Source organism: Ambystoma mexicanum, chromosome 5q (genome assembly GCF_040938575.1).
Source record: "Ambystoma mexicanum isolate Mex_15411 chromosome 5q, UKY_AmexF1_1, whole genome shotgun sequence".
Lineage (NCBI taxonomy): Eukaryota > Metazoa > Chordata > Amphibia > Caudata > Ambystomatidae > Ambystoma > Ambystoma mexicanum.
The window spans coordinates 462,864,672-462,881,157 of NC_090933.1; the positions used below are offsets into that span (position 1 = coordinate 462,864,672).

The 16,486-nt window shown below is 45.0% G+C and overlaps 1 protein-coding gene across 1 annotated transcript in view; it reads right to left on the reverse strand.

The window, feature by feature from the left end:
* Window positions 1-2,359: 2,359 nt before the first annotated feature.
* Window positions 2,360-16,486, reverse strand: part of CDH2 (cadherin 2) — a 419,239-nt gene continuing 405,112 nt past the window's right edge. The window contains exon 16 of the mRNA XM_069620955.1: window positions 2,360-3,754. Within this exon, the coding sequence (XP_069477056.1) occupies window positions 3,548-3,754 (207 nt within the window). The 3' untranslated portion in view covers window positions 2,360-3,547. The remainder of the gene's footprint in view (window positions 3,755-16,486) is intronic.

A 16,486-nucleotide genomic window follows, 5' to 3' on the forward strand; every position in this document is an offset into this window, starting at 1 on the left:
TGTTTTGTTTCGTAGTACAAGACCGCTACCTTACATCAAATGTATGGAGGCTTCTTTCAGCTGAATTAGATGGATTTTCGAAAACGGTAGGTAGTTCAATGGATTGGTTGACATGGGACTTGGATAGGAATTTTGGTGAAAACCTAATATGTGTTCTAAGGACCACCTTGTCATTGTGGATTACAAGGAAAGGGTCTTGTACAGATAATGCCTGTAGCTCACTGACTCGTCTTATCGAGGTGATGCCTACCCGAAAGGTGGTTTTGTAGGTTAAGTGTTTTAGGCTGGCCTTGCGCATAGGCTCAAAGGGCGGGCCCATGAGCTTAGATAGTACATTAAGGTCCCAACCTGGTTAGAAATGGGAGGGTATAATCTCTTTACTACCTCCATGAAAGATTTGATAACAGGAACTTTCCACCAAGACACTTTGTTTTGCAACGTGGTGAACGCGGACAGGGCCGCTAGGTGTACCTTAATGGAGTTAAGTTCTAGGCCAGAGTCTAGTAGGTAAAGCGTGTAGTGTAAAATGTTGGATGGTGAACACTCAATTGGTTTTAAGGATTGTGAACTGCACCATGCCGGAAACCTTTTCCACTTGTTGTAGCAACAGTGTCTGGTGTCGCGTTTCCGTGCCTCCTTTAGGATGTCCATACACCTTTGAGGAATGTTTAAGTGCCCACATTTTATTACCACACGTCTGAGGCAATTTGATTTTCCTGACCCTTGTTATTGGGTCAGTATAAAGCAGCCTGGTCCATCTAATTAACTCTTTACACAGCCTGGAGCCTGCCAGTGTATTTGCATGTTCTGATAGTCTAAAGTGGTGAACGCTTTCTGGCTATCCAGACAAGTTGATACACATACTGCTGGTCTATTCTTATGGATACACCGGTAAAATGGCTCAGCAGGTTAAGTGTTCATTGTTGTGATCTGTGTTTGATCTGCAGGTTCAAATGCCAGCAAGGTCAAGTCAGCCTTTCATCCTGCCGAGGTCGACAAAGTGAGTACCAATTTCTGGTGGGTAATATAATAATGTATGTAAATGTGTGCTATGTATTATTATTCTAAAAGAATAGTTAATGTCCCAAGTAAGATACTGAATTCCTTAAATAATTAAATCCCACAGGATAGAACAACACTAGTATCTACATTCAGTAAAAACAAACACCCCCCCATTCCATCCCTTCTTTAACTGGTGTGGGCGGCAAGATCAGGATCGCCTCCCTTGTAGATTTGGGAGTTTGCCTTGCTCAAAGACCTTATTACAGACTTGTAGCAGCTTCAGCAGAACCAAGTCATATCACATAGAACTTGACTGGGAATTCGTGTTTCGCTCATATCTTGTCATTCCCAAGATGTTCAGCTTCCTTTTAAAAAAACAAAATACATATATATATATATATATATATATATATATATATATATATATATATATATATATATATATATATATATATATATATATATATATATATATATATATATATAATACACTGCAAATAAGGCCTGAAGAAAATTGATCACTTTAAGACAAACAGTTGCAATGGGCATCAGAGGCAACCATAAAAATAAAAAAAAATGATACAGCACTAGCTAAGTTCTACAAAGTTTGTGTGTGTTTCTGTGCTTTGTCAGTTAGTGTGAAGGGACATTGCACTGCATTATCTTCATGATATGACTATCTAGCGTCAATGTATTCAAAACACAGTGGTGCAATAAAGCGACTCCCAACAACTCTACCTTTGGTACTAAGCAGCTCTCATCAATGTGCCCTTCAATAGAGCACGTAAGCAAACGTTAAGGCTAAACAAAAATAATACAGCGAGAAACAAACATTAAGACCACAGACACAAAAACCATGGTGGCTGTGACGAAAAACAAAAGCTGACACAAATGAAAAAAACATCAAATATATGAACAAATATACACAAAGCATTTTGCTTACATTTTCATCTACTGCGAGCCAAGAGAACATGCTCTTTCACATTTATAGGAAGTCCTGCCAAACAGCTTTGAAATCCTTGATAGTGTGTGTGTTTATGTGCTCAACTTTGCTTTTTCAAAATACAACACTTGCCCATTTACTAAGTAAACATGAAAGGTTTACCAAAAATGCTACTGAGGCTTGTACACCCAAAGAGCGTCTACATCTCCCCGTGGTTGTGCTTTTCATAGTCACAGCAGAAATCCGTATTCTTCAAGTCTGCATAGTCTTCAAGTATAACACCAAAATAATGAATGGCTAAGGAATGCGCCCCCCCCCACTATTCCTTGCCATGAAACAGAAGCATTTGGGCATTTTCATCAACATTCAAAGCTGCTCAAGTGGAAAAGAAAAAAGTTCAAACCAGCCACCGGATCCAAAATTAGCATTTTATTCAGAATGTTGGGGGTCAGAGGTGTATCATTTATATTCTGGGACACAATACAGAGGCAACGCCGTTGTCAGAAGTCTCTCCATTTCAAAAGCGTTTCTTTTGTTTGTTTTCATAAACATATTATTAGTGCCACCAGTGCCAAACAACCTCGTCCTGTTTTTTGGTACAAATTATGTAAAACATTTGTGCTAAGAAGACTGTCCCGAACCCCCCTCCCACAACTCTCAAACCGATAAAAAAAATGGAGTATTCAATCTACAGTCCAACAGTTGAATTGGTTTCGTTTGATCGCAACCTCTTTTGTAAATACTTTATCCATAACAAAAAGATATAAACATGCAAATCGCAAAAAACCTGAATCAAAATTCAAATAATACATACACATGTTCAGAAGTCTCTGCACTTCTTCATAGACTATGCTGAAAAAACATTATGTACACAAACCATTTTTACAGTGAAGTGAAAATAAAAACATCAGAAGTACCAAAATCATTTTGGAGTGCACATGTGTTAAGAGCGAAACATGTTGGACACTCTACCGTGTCTGATGGAAAAAAAGATCTGCGACAAACTGGTGATATGACAACTCCTTTTATCCGCAACCGGCTGCATAAGTTTTAGATTTTTAGTGAGAAAAAAATAACATCTAAAACTAGAAGTAATGCTCTGTACAGTTCCTCACGGTTTTATTTGTCCAGCCAAAAAAATGACCCCATGAGATTTGTTTATCTTTTTTTTTATTTCTTCCATATTTTAATAAAAGCAATGCAATGTAATACCAGCGTGTTGAAGCAAATTATGGTCACTTTCTCTTTCTAGTCCACAACATACCTTGTCTGTTTAATTCACCCTTTCAGAAATCAGTACCATTAAAGCCTTGAACATAAAACTAATTACGGTCTGAAAAAGGTACAAAAAGGCACATAAAATCCCAGTGCTTCTGTACTGTAAAATTCAAGTGTAACTGAGCTCAAATTCTTCCAAGCGGTATTGGCTTACAGATATTCCCCGTGAGCCCAAATTGGTTTGCAGCCTATGCCAAAAGCCTCCGGACAAGCACTTGTGCTAGTAGACTACAAAGTTAAAGCCTAGCTTCTGTATGCTTTTTTTGGGAATATCAGTTGAAATGTTTGTCCTTGTCCAAAAAAATCAAAGTCTCATTTTGAAGTTCAGTCATCACCTCCGCCGTACATGTCAGCAAGTTTCTTGAAGCGTGGTCCCCAATCGTTGAGGTAATCGTAGTCCTGCTCCCCACCACTACTTGAAGAGTTGAGTGAGCTCAGGGATCCAGCCGTCGAGCCACTGCCTTCATAGTCAAACACTAGCAGGGAGTCATAGGGTGGAGCTGTTGGGTCATTGTCGGCTGCCTTGAGTCCCTGCAAAATAAAATGAAATACGTTTTGAGTTACCTGGAGGAGAGGCTAAATGACTGCAAAGTGTACGATTGTCCAAAATGTAGCCCTAAAACGGGCACCAACCAGTGGGCTTTTCCAGCAACACCCAGAAGATCCAGAAGATGAATTGCCAGTTAGTTAATAAGACACATCAGTAAGAAAGCTGAATGGGTTGAGCGCCCACTGCAGAGAAACCCAGAGGAGGTATGTTCAATTCTGGCATGGCTGAATCAGCCTTTCGTCATAGCCATATCAATAAAAGGACAACACCTTAACTGGATAATAACTAAGGTGGCCTGATTACTGCATGCCAACAGGACCCACATTTTCAAAGTGCATCGATTGTATTTAAGAATAAAATGCATTCTTGGCGATATGGTCTTGCTCAGTTAAAAAAATCCTCACAGTACATGGCAGCCTGCAATATCTGTATAAAAGAGATCCGTTTCTTATTACAGGCTAGTTTTCACATCACAACTGACCTTTAATAGGAAAATGACATCACAATTGCTTTGTAATCAGTTATTGCACTCCGGTTGTGCATCCGCAATGCATGCTTGAGCCAGGGAAGAGCAGAATTCCAGCGGTTACAGCACCACTTAAAGCTGTGGCAAGCTTTTAAAATTCCTGGCTTTTTTCTGTGACACTTTACAGCCATTAATTGACAAGGAAGTGCTTATGGTACAATGTTTAATTTGTGCATTGCTGGAGTGTAACACATGGCAGCAATAATCTGCATATTATTACTTATTTTAAGGCACACAATGAAAACTTGTTTTCAATTCATTTTGTTAAACTGCTTGAACAATTTTTCTGCAACACTTTCAAATCTCCATATCAGCCTTTTTTAAAATCCAAACAGATTCCACATTGATTATATATGATCAGCAAATGGAAGATCTCTTACATTAGATAATGCGAAAGGCCAGGAATTAAATGGAATGGCAGTGTGTGGCCATGCATTCTAAGGAATAAAATACCCCTTAGTGTAAGTAAAAAGGATATTCACCTCAGAGCTCCGTGACCTTATAAAGGAACTTAGCCTTCGGCCTCGTCCCTCTATTTGGTCCTGGAACTCCTATGTGACTTGCAATATCCTTATACGTACAGTAAGGGGTACTTTATGCCATATATAACAATAATTTGCGAAGTGGAAGCACATGAATAGAAGAGTGGTATCCGGTGATATGGAATTATCCGGCTGTCCTAGAAACACCTGCACAAATAATTTAAAGCACCAAGATCAAGCTCTGTTTGCAGTATGTGCTAAACAAGTAATTAAATCAAATAGCCACAAATGGTCACTGCAAAATTTCTTTCCAGGGGAAACCTGTACTGGGTCAACAATAGTGATTGCACAATTAAGGCGCTTAATTCAGCAAATTATTGAGCCAGTAGCAGAGTATTTAAAAATTATCTGGAAAGCTAATGTCAAGAAGGATGTTTTGCCTTCACCTTCATTTTATTTGCAAAGAAAGAACAGTGAAATCAGAAGAGCACAAATAAAGAAATAAAAAAACGAAATCTTAAGCAAACAACGGAAATCAATGCAAATTACCCCTATTAAAATAGCATTAAGATACTGGAGTTGTGCTTTATCTCACCATTCCAACACTGCAACAGGATGAGTCACTCTGCATTTGGCACTGGGCCTAAAAACCACCAGAGGCAGGTTCTAATGGCCGGTTAATGTGCTAGCTGTTGTGGTTTAATGCATAATTAGTATGATTCATGAATGTGTACGCATACTAATGAATCCCACACAATCGCAGCAAGCCATCGAAAGTGCAGTCACCCCTGTACAGGATGGAGCACACCACTGGTTCTTGCAGCCCTGTGGAGTTACTGGATGCATGATGCCTCAAGTCAAGCACTGCAAAAGGTCCCTCTCAAGACCAAGGCACCTCCAAACAGGCACAGCGAGGTGTCATGAGAACGAAGGACAGGCACAGCACAGTGCTCTGCCAGGGCTATGACACCGCCTATCAGGCACAGCATACAGCCTCGTCAAGACAACACCTCCAAAAAGGCGCCATGCAACTCCTTGACACATCAAGGCAAGCAGAGCATAGGTCCCTGTTAAGGCCATGGCACCTCAAAACAGGTACAGCAAAGTGTTATGACACCCCCAGACAGGCACAACGCCCTGTGAGGGTCATGCCACCTCCACACAAGGGTTCCATGTCATTTCATCGCGGGATGTTTTTTCGGAGGCTTTTTTACCGCAGATTTTTTTAACGAAAAAACGAATCGATTTTTTTATTTTTGGGGGGGTTCCCCCTCCAATCCCCCAGCCCCTTTAATTTGTTATATATCCCTGAACGCCTACACCCAATATGTATATTTTTCCAACCCCCCCCAAAAAAGGTAAAAAACCCAGCGGAAAAACATTCCGCAATGAAAGCACGTCGTACCCACACAAGCACGTGACAGCACAGGGCAATGGCCTCACCAATCAGGCACAGCATAGAGACCCTCCAGGGCGACGGCACATCCAGAAAGGCGCACCCAATACCTGAAGACAAGCAGATCAAATAGCTCTAACGGAGTCATGATGCCTCCACTTAGTCACAGCACAGGGTTGTGGGAGGATCATGATGCCTCCAGATAGTCAGGGCACAGGGCCATGGCAGGATCATGATGCATCCAGATAGTCATGGCACAGGGCCGTGGAAGGGTCATGATGCCTCCACTTAGTCACAGCACAGGGTTGTGGGAGGATCATGATGCCTCCAGATAGTCAGGGCACAGGGCCATGGCAGGATCATGATGCCCCCAGACAGTCATGGCACAGGGTTGTGGAAGGATCATGATGCCTCCAGATAGTCACGGCACAGGGCCATGGCAGGACCATGATGCCTCCAGATATTAATGGCACAGGGCTGTGCGGTAGGAACATGATGTTTCCTGATAGTCACGTTACAAAGCAGTGGAAGGATCACAATGCCTCCAGAGAGTCACGGCACAGGGCCATGGCAGGATAATAATGTTTCCAGATAGTCACGTCATAGGGCCATGGCAGAATCATGATGCCTCTAGATAGTCACGGCACAGGGGCTGGCAGGATCATGATGCCTCCAGATAGTCTTGGTGCAGGGGCATGGCGGGATCATGATGCCTCCAGATAGTCATGGGTACAGGGTCGTGGAAGGATCATGATGCCTCCAGATAGCAATTGTACAGGGGCTTGGCAGGATCATGATGCCTCCAGATAGCCATGGCACAGGGGCGTGGCAGGATCATGATGTTTCCCGATAGTCACGGCACACGGCTATGGAAGGATCACAATGCCTCCAGATAGTCACGGCACAGGGTCATGGCAGAATCATGATGCCTCCAGACAGTCACAGCAGAGGGGCATGGCAGGATCATGATGCCTCCAGATAGTCACGGTACAGGGCCATGGCAGGACCATGATGCCTCCAGATATTAACGGCACAGGGCTGTGCGGTAGGATCATGATGTTTCCTGATAGTCACTTTACAAAGCAGTGGAAGGATCACAATGCCTCCAGAGAGTCACGGCACAGGGCCATGGCAGGATAATAATGTTTCCAGATAGTCACGTCATAGGGCCATGGCAGAATCATGATGCCTCTAGATAGTCACGGCACAGGGGCATGACAGGATCATGATGCCTCCAGATAGTCACGGTGCAGGGGCATGGCTGGTTCATGATGCCTCCAGATAGTCATGGGTACAGGGTCGTGGAAGGATCATGATGCCTCCAGATAGTCATGGGTACAGGGGCTTGGCAGGATCATGATGCCTCCAGATAGCCATTGCACAGGGGCGTGGAACGATCATGATGTTTCCCGATAGTCACGGCACACGGCTATGGAAGGATCACAATGCCTCCAGATAGTCACGGCACAGGGTCATGGCAGAATCATGATGCCTCCGGACAGTCACAGCAGAGGGGCATGGCAGGATCATGATCAATCCAGATGGTCACGGTGCAGGGGCATGGCAGGATCATCATGCCTCCAGATAGTAAAGGGCACAGGGCCGTGGAAGGATCATCATAATGCCTCTTGATAGCCCTGGCACATGGTTGTGGAAGGATCATAATGCCTCCAGATAGTCATGGAAGAGGGCTGTGGTAGGATCATGATGTCTCCAAATATTTATGGTAAAGAGCTGTGTCAGGATCATGTCGCCTACAGTTGGGCAAGCACAGGCCCATGACATCTCCAGACAGTCACAGCAAAGTGTCATGGCATCTACAGACAGGGACAGGACAGAGCCCTGTCAGGGCCATGATATGCCTAGACCTACACAATAAAGGTCCTTGAAACCTTAAAACAAGCAGAGCACAGGGTCTTGACAGGATCATTACACTTAAATTGAGGCAAGCCCAGTACCCTGACATCTCCAGATAGACACAGCATAGGGCCATTTTATCTTCAGAGAGGCAGAGGAAAGGGTCTTGAAACTTTCATAAAGACAAACTTCATGGACATGATATTTAAAGCCAGGCACAGCAAAGGTCCCATCCAGGGCAAAAACACATCCGGAAAGCCACAGCACAGGTCCATGACAATTAGGCATGGCACGGGGCCTTGACAATTAGTCATGGCACAGGGCCTTGACAGGGCAATGACCCATAAGCTCAGGCATCATACATGACCTTGCCATGAGGCATCCACACAGACACAGAGACATGGCAGGGTCAACACACCTCCAGATAGGCAAGCACAGTGCCAATGGGGCTCCCGGTCAAAAGACCAGGATTGAATTGCTAATTACCAAAAACCCCACCAGTGGACTTATTTTCGTTCTCACCCCCTAAATGAGGGGGGTCGGGATGAAGGTGGTGAGGTGGGGGAGCTAGAGGCATGGCACTAGTAACATTAAATGCTATCAGAATTTTTTTAAAACAGTCCCACGAGCGCTGGGATAAAGATACAGTTTGGGGTTTTGGCACAGCCATAGTGGTATTAACTGGCCATTGATGATAGGAGGTGCAAAATGGTACAAGTACCTGGGCATCTAATTGCAGTGCCTGGCAAATGCCTAAGATTTATACACAAGCCAAAACTTTTGACTCTGCCAATGCGTGTTTTCAACATGACTTCAGCGGAGGACACACAGAGTGCGTAAATCGATTGGCTGAAGGCAGACCTGGTAAGTCATTTTTATCACACCAGTAGTGGGTTTACAGCTTCAATATCATTAACTCTCATAAAACTGCTTTGAAAAACCACTGGCTGCCACTTTGAGTGCAAAGTTTGATGGTAAGGCTTGATTAAAGTGAGCTCAAAGAGTTCCCATGAGGAGGTGTTTTGGGCGGCAGGGGCAAGAACTGCGTGGGAATGGCTTTATGGATTAGCATGGCCATGGGCAGTCAAAGGGTGCGCCCATAACCAAAATACATATACACACTGTGTCCCTCCTCATATGCCAATCCTACCAAACAGTACTCAAATGCAATAGATTAGTCTTAACGGTGTTGCAAGCGACATTTAATAGCCCAGACTAAACAACAGTATGCATTCATTATAGAAAAGGAGGAACCAGAGAGTCCAGTCGCCCATCGGTTATTCTTCGTAAGTTCCTTCTAGCATCCAGAGGCCTGACAAAGCCGGCTTTGAAAAGTTCTGTTTTCGGCAGTTTCCTGAATCGCAAGTGCTAAGCTTCTGCTCTCATGTTAGTTTAATGAGTGTTCCAGAGTGTAATGAAATCAATAACGTAGTGGGGATGGCGTGGGACAGACTTCAAGCTTAAGTTTTCGAAATCAGGTTGCGTATTTCTGGATTAAAAACAATCAGGAACGTAGACACGTTTTTATTTCTTATTATTTGCACTGTGGATCTCCGCACCATGTGCAAATACACACACACCTCATTGGAGCCCCACAATAGTCTAGACATTGTGCCCTTTTACTAACGACCAAGGGACCTCATTCTCGAGTAAAGCCATAGCCGTAGGGCTGTGTATATTCGTATGTTTACAGTGGAACACTCACTTGCTTTATTTTACCCCAGCTTGATCTATGGGAGATTGAAAACCTATTGTGGTCACTATACTATGAGGACATGTGCTTTTCAAACCTCTACAAAGTGCCGAAATTCCTGGGTCTTTACTTGTTGGCCACTTTAAGAACTTGAGACCCTAACATTCCATGTCCATGTTCTAGAGCTGCTTTTAAATAAGTATGTGGGTATTGCTTCATAAGAACGCGTAATTCATCTATCTCAGGGAACAATTGTGGTTAATTTACCTGTTTTTGCAACAAATGTCCACTCGCCACACTACTTCAGTGGGAATAATTTTTAGCAGCCTTCAACAAAATGATGAAGTGTAGCATTAGTCAACCTTTGCTCAGAGACCTTTGATGATTAACACTGGCCGTATCTCAATTTTAGGGCAAAAAGACAAACAACGATATCAGAAATTATTTGCCTACAATATTTGTGTGTCCTAATTTCGATCCCCCTTTTCGTGTAAAGTGTCAAGTATATGACGAGTCACGCATGGTACATTATGAACATTTTTTTCTGATCTAGTGTCATTCGTCTATTCAATTGGCAAGATAGTCTTTCGGCCCTCAATTGGCAAGATACTCTTTTGGCCCTCAATTGGCAAGACAGTCTTTCGGCCCTCAATTGGCAAGATACTCTTTCGGCCCGCAATTGGCAAGATAGTCTTTTGGCCCTCAATTGGCAAGATACTCTTTCGGCCTTCAATTGGCAGGATAGTCTTTTGGCCCTCGATTGGCAAGATACTCTTTCGGCCTTCGATTGGCAAGACAGTCTTTCGGCCCTCAATTGGCAAGACAGTCTTTCGGCCCTCAATTGGCAAGATACTCTTTCGGCCCTCAATTGGCAAGATACTCTTTCGGCCATCAATTGGCAAGATACTCTTTCGGCCTGGCAGCTATTCTCTTGAAGGGAACACCAGAAATGGTTATTAATATGTGTAGGGGCACAGGCAAATTTGTGAGGAGTACATTCTTCCTGATCATTGCTTATGGTGCAAAAAAATTATAGTGGCCAAACTCATTTTGAATTGGCATGAGAGTCTTAGAGATTAACATGTAAGAAAACCTCGAGATGTACAACTGTATATGTGTTCATCTACAAAAACACGTCATCCGTTTCCCAAAGAAAGGCTGTCCAAAAGACCATTCATCTGTGGATTGCTTCCTCCGTCACAGAGATTGAGTAAAACAGCAAGAGCGTCCCACTGCAAATCCTGCATATTTTTAATTTTCTCGACACTAGGAATATAGCCCAATGTATGTCTTATCGACTGGCTTGACACCGATGTAACTACAGTGTCATTCCTCCGAAAAGCAAAACAATATAAATAAAAGTATTTGCTTGAGTCCTTTACAATTGATCCTAATCCCAAGGGCCTGATGCTGTCTAATGTGGACATGTGACTTCTTTGTGTAACGACCCAGTAACATACTGCACCAATGCATAACAGACACAAAACTAAGACTGCCTGTGGAAATATATGGCATAACATGCAGTAATTAAATGTCCCTCTAAACCAGGAGCCTTCAGCCTTTGGCTCTTCAGATGCTTTGGACCATAACTCCCATCAGCCTCTGGCGAGCCACAGGATGCAGAGCCCTACGCGAAAAGAGACTAATGTACCTTAATATAGGACAGTTCAGCGATCCAAAGCACACATTGCAATGTTGGCTCCTAACATAAAATAACATAACGGGTGTATTTGTAGAGGGCGCGTTCAACCCCCAAAGGGGCTCACTCAATGGTACTCCTTTTTGTCAACATCAGAAGGATGAAGGGCTGAGGGAACCAGCCTGACTTTGAACCTGTGATCATGATCATCATCCTTGATATGATATGATATTATAAGTCATTTATAACGCGCCTGTACACAAGTGTTCCTTGACACTATAACTCCAAAGCTCTGGATGAGAAGTATTGCCGTAGCCATGAACTGGGTCGCTGCTGTTCAGAAGAGGCTTGGATTTCCTGAGGACAGTGCATAGATAAGGAACATTTTATGGAATTAAATGTAGTGTAATGCCAGAATGATACATCCAAACAAAGTGTGATGTATTATGAAGCCTGGTGATGTCATTGTGCGAGTTGTCAAGTGCAAACGTCCCACTAATGTCCGGGAGGATAGCTCAGCGGCAACGTGCTTGCTTTGAAAGCAAGACGACACGGAGCACCACATGTTCGATCCCCGGGTCCGCGCTTAGAAACCTCTGGTTATTTAACGCGTCTTAAATACCCAATCATATCATATCATAATATCTCATCCCTCGGATTGTGACCATATGTTGAGGTCTAACCCGCATGCACAGTCTCAAATGACCCTACAATGCTGTGTATAAAACTTCAAAATACATGTGCTGGCATGCATTGAATCCTTCAGTAAGCTGGGCCACATGTGACAAGAGGCCTTTCTCAGGAAGGCAACTTATATTTTCGTCAGACATTCTCTTACCTGAAGCTATGACCAAGAAAACGGAATATTGAGAAATAAATCTACATTTTTTACCCCAGTAAGTCACACGATGAAACAACTCTCCATTTAGCCCACCGACCTGCCTTCTAATTTGCACTGTACCCCATTCTGAGTTCTGGCTAGGTTATTACTGCGAATGAGTACATTACCCAGGCTGTGTATGAATTTGAGCTCATTGTGGTGGACTCTTCTGATAGATCATACTAACATGTGCTGCCGAAGTCAAGGATAAGCATTGTAGGTCACAGCAAAGAAATACATATATAAATTGCACACAGAACGCTGTGAAATGTACCTAACTAAATCACTGTGCACCAACCTATAGACAATTGTGCCTTGGCATTATCTTAGCCTTTTAAAGTACTTGCCTAAAGAATATCACCAAGATGATGGGCAACTCCCTACAATCGCCTCATGTTAGCCCACCCATAGTTATATTTGTGAATTCACCCTCATGGAGATGCCATGGAAGTATGGCTGGCTCCTGGAATGTGGTTTCGCTCTTCCTCTGCCCTATTCCATCTCCCCCTCTGTGGTGCCATACATTCACCTGCTCCTACAGTCATTCCTTAGCTTTGTCACTTTTGACAGCTGGCCTTGCAGTCCCAGATGATTGTATACCTGAGGTATGCAGAAGGTGCCTAAAAAAAACCTTCAAGGGTCACCTGAGCGCGCGCGCGCGCACGCACGCACGCACGCACACACACACACACACACCCCTCCTCCTCCTAATTACTCATTTTGTTTTGTATAACCCTTTCCTTCACCCACTGATCCCTCACCTTAACCAATGTGTCAATTCTCGGTCAAGGTACTGGCGCAGTAAGACCACTACAGCACTGGTTGGCACAGTAGAAAAACTTGATAGCATGGCATAACATGAGGTTAACCATAGATCCCTGTAGTGGGTGCATTGGTCACTGAGCCGGCCATCACATACACATCAAATGCAGCATGAGCATACATATACTCTTAGCATAGGAGGAGGTGGTATGGTCTTTGAAGGAATGGTGGCTCGAGGCGTGGGGGGTCACTGAACGGCACTTAGAGTGGCATGGCTGAAAATGAATGACACACAATCTCAGGATAAATTAAAAGTGTGATGTCGCAATGTGTGTATAACCCGAGAAACCGAGTGTGTGTTGCTGAGGGGGGACCCCCGTCTGACCTTGCACTTCGGCCTGGAGGCGCTGCACTTGGAAGGGCTCGGCAGTGGTGGGGGGCGTCAGGGGTTCTGGCGGCAGCTCTGTGCTGGCACGTGGCTCTCTCTCTCTCTAGCAGGGGTGGGGAGCAGCTGCTGCACGCACGCACGCCCGCTCGCACGCCCCAGCGTCTGCACTCACTGTCCCCAGAAGAGCCATGGCGTGGCGGGATGCAGAGCAGATCAGGCCATTTACCAAGACGCCCACCTATACCTCAAAATCTTGAAGAAAATCCTTCCCTGCTTGGCAAGAAACTTTGAGGTCGAACTTATCCAAGCAGTGGTCCCAAGTAAACTCAAATACTGTTCACCGCTTTTAAACAGCAGGAGCCACTCCACCAGCACCGCGCCATCCGCGCCCGCGAACACCACCATTTGCCGAGGCACTCATCCATGCTGCCTGATCCTCCAGGTCTCCATCAGCCCAACGACCTACCTACGAGAATCCATCTGCAAGGTGCAACACTACATGCACCATTGGAGTAGCTTCCCGACTGAAGCTCCACTCCACTGCCGCCTGACCCTGTCTTTTTCGAGCACCTGGCCCCAAAATGGCGGGCGCAATGCAGGCCGACAACGAGGCTGAGGCCCGTTGCCAAGATACCAGGCTGGATATCCAGCTGCTCAATTAGGTTCGCCGGCGGGCGGAAGCCGGCGGCCTCCAGACGAAGGCCGAAGAAAAAGGCCCTGTTCTGCCCCAGTGAGCAGCATTACTCCCTTCAAGTGGAGTGGGCAGGAGCCCCTCCCTTCCTTCCAGCAGGAGCCACTCCACCAGCACCGCGCCATCCGCGCCCGCGAACACCACCATTTGCCAAGGCACGCATCCATGCTGCCTGATCCTCCAGGTCTCCATCAGCCCAACGACCTACCTACGAGAATCCATCTGCAAGGTGCAACACTACATGCACCATTGGAGTAGCTTCCCGACTGAAGCTCCACTCCACTGCCGCCTGACCCTGTCTTTTTCGAGCGCCTGGCCCCAAAATGGCGGGCGCAATGCAGGCCGACAACGAGGCTGAGGCCCGTTGCCAAGATACCAGGCTGGATATCCAGCTGCCCAATTAGGTTCGCCGGCGGGCAGAAGCCGGTGGCCTCCAGACGAAGGCCGAAGAAAAAGGCCCTGTTCTGCCCCTATTCGCCGCGGTTCGGCGCAGTTGGCCACCCCGATTCGATCTTTGTTGCTTGAACTATTCTCTACGCACAGGTACCTGCATACCTGATGTAAGTACCACATAAACTATATGATAACCTTGTACTGTGACCCAACTGTGCACTGCTCCATACTATAACCTGTACCAAGTGGCACAAACAGGTCTCTCATGCTTACCTCTCCTCCATTTGCCTACGCTGCCTATTTGCATACTGTCCACTCCCTGATCCCTGCATTTAGCCATTTTGCCCAAATATTTGTTTGTTACAGCATTGTGCCTTATTGACCTGATAGAACTGCTGTCTGCCAACTAATTGCACAATCTCAAATCTAGATATCACTTTGCACTGAGCCCAAATTGATCCTGTAGTTTGCGGTGTTAACTGTGTCTTAAACTACCTCCGCCGCTAACTGTATTTTAGCTACCTAGACATTGCTACCTTAATTGTAATCCCTCCTGTGGCACTATACTGATCAACCACCACTGCTTGATGCTTTTATCCAGTATGTATCTACTTACCTCCTACCTGCTGGCTTATATCCTGATCAGCCTCAACACTGCAATACCTACTAAGATGACTCCACAATTACCCAACATGCCAGCTTTATCTAGATCTAACAATCAAAGTACCTTATTTAGATTTAATTGAGCCTCAGGTACTGCCACCCTCCAGACACCCTCGTATTACCACAGAAAGGAACCTTGGACTTAGAGTCAGGCTAGCCAAAATTTACGAGCCTTTGGCCCGCTCATTGCCTAATAGACAAAACCGCAGAACGCAACCATTCCGACCCAATCCCGTTGCACAATTCAGTGACATATCACCTAAACTTCACTCCTCACCCCCTCATAACTCCTTCAACTTAGGCACTCCTCAACCCTTACAGGATAAGCGCCACACTACCACCTCAGAAAAGTCAGATTCCATTCCCAAAAACACAGTCAGCCCCAAGATCAAGGGAGCTCTGATCAATTCCAGATCGTTGGTAGCCCATGCCATTGAAATTGCTGACTTAATATCGATAGCAGACCTTGACTTCCTCGCCATCACCGAAACATGGTTACACCCAGCAGCAGGCCCTATGCTCACATTGGCAATCCCAGATAATTACACCATCCTGAGACAAGACCGACCCAACTCTAGAGGAGGTGGTGTCGCCATTATCCATAAGTGCAGTCTTACCATGAGACTAGCCACCTCTATAGATGCCCCCTCCTGTGAAACCGTAGCAGTAAAAATACCTCTCACTAACACCCAAACCCTTAACATCTACTTGATCTACCGCCCGCCAGGCACCATTGGCACCTTCGATGAAGACCTTAATTCCATCCTGTCCAGCAACCTTAAAAGTTCCACTCAAGCACTCACCCTAGGAGACTTCAACTTGGGTTACAATGACACGGAAGACCATCCCGCCAGCACTATAGCCAACACTCTATCTGAATTAGGCTTCATGCAAAGATGCACATCACCAACACACTCGAAAGGCAGAACTCTCGACTGGGTGGCCGACCATAACTGCCTAGCGAATATTACAAACATCTCACCTTTAGCCTGAACTGACCACCATCTGATTTCATTCATGCTTTCCACTGATAGACCAACACCCCCGCCTATCATTAAGGCCCCACCCACCCTTACCAGAAACAAGAAAAACATTACAGTAGAAAGACTTATCCCTAATCTACTTCCCACTCTTAACACATTGCCAGACGACCTGAACCCTGAGTCCTTGGTCGAAGAATATAACAAGGTTATGGCCACCGCGATGGACCACATCGCCCCACTCAAACTCTGATCAAGCAAACCAAAAACACACCTCAACAAATGGTATACACCATTCCTCAAAAACTTAAGGCAGCAAAAAAGAAGTTGTGAGGCCATTTGGAAAAAAAAAACCTTCAGACT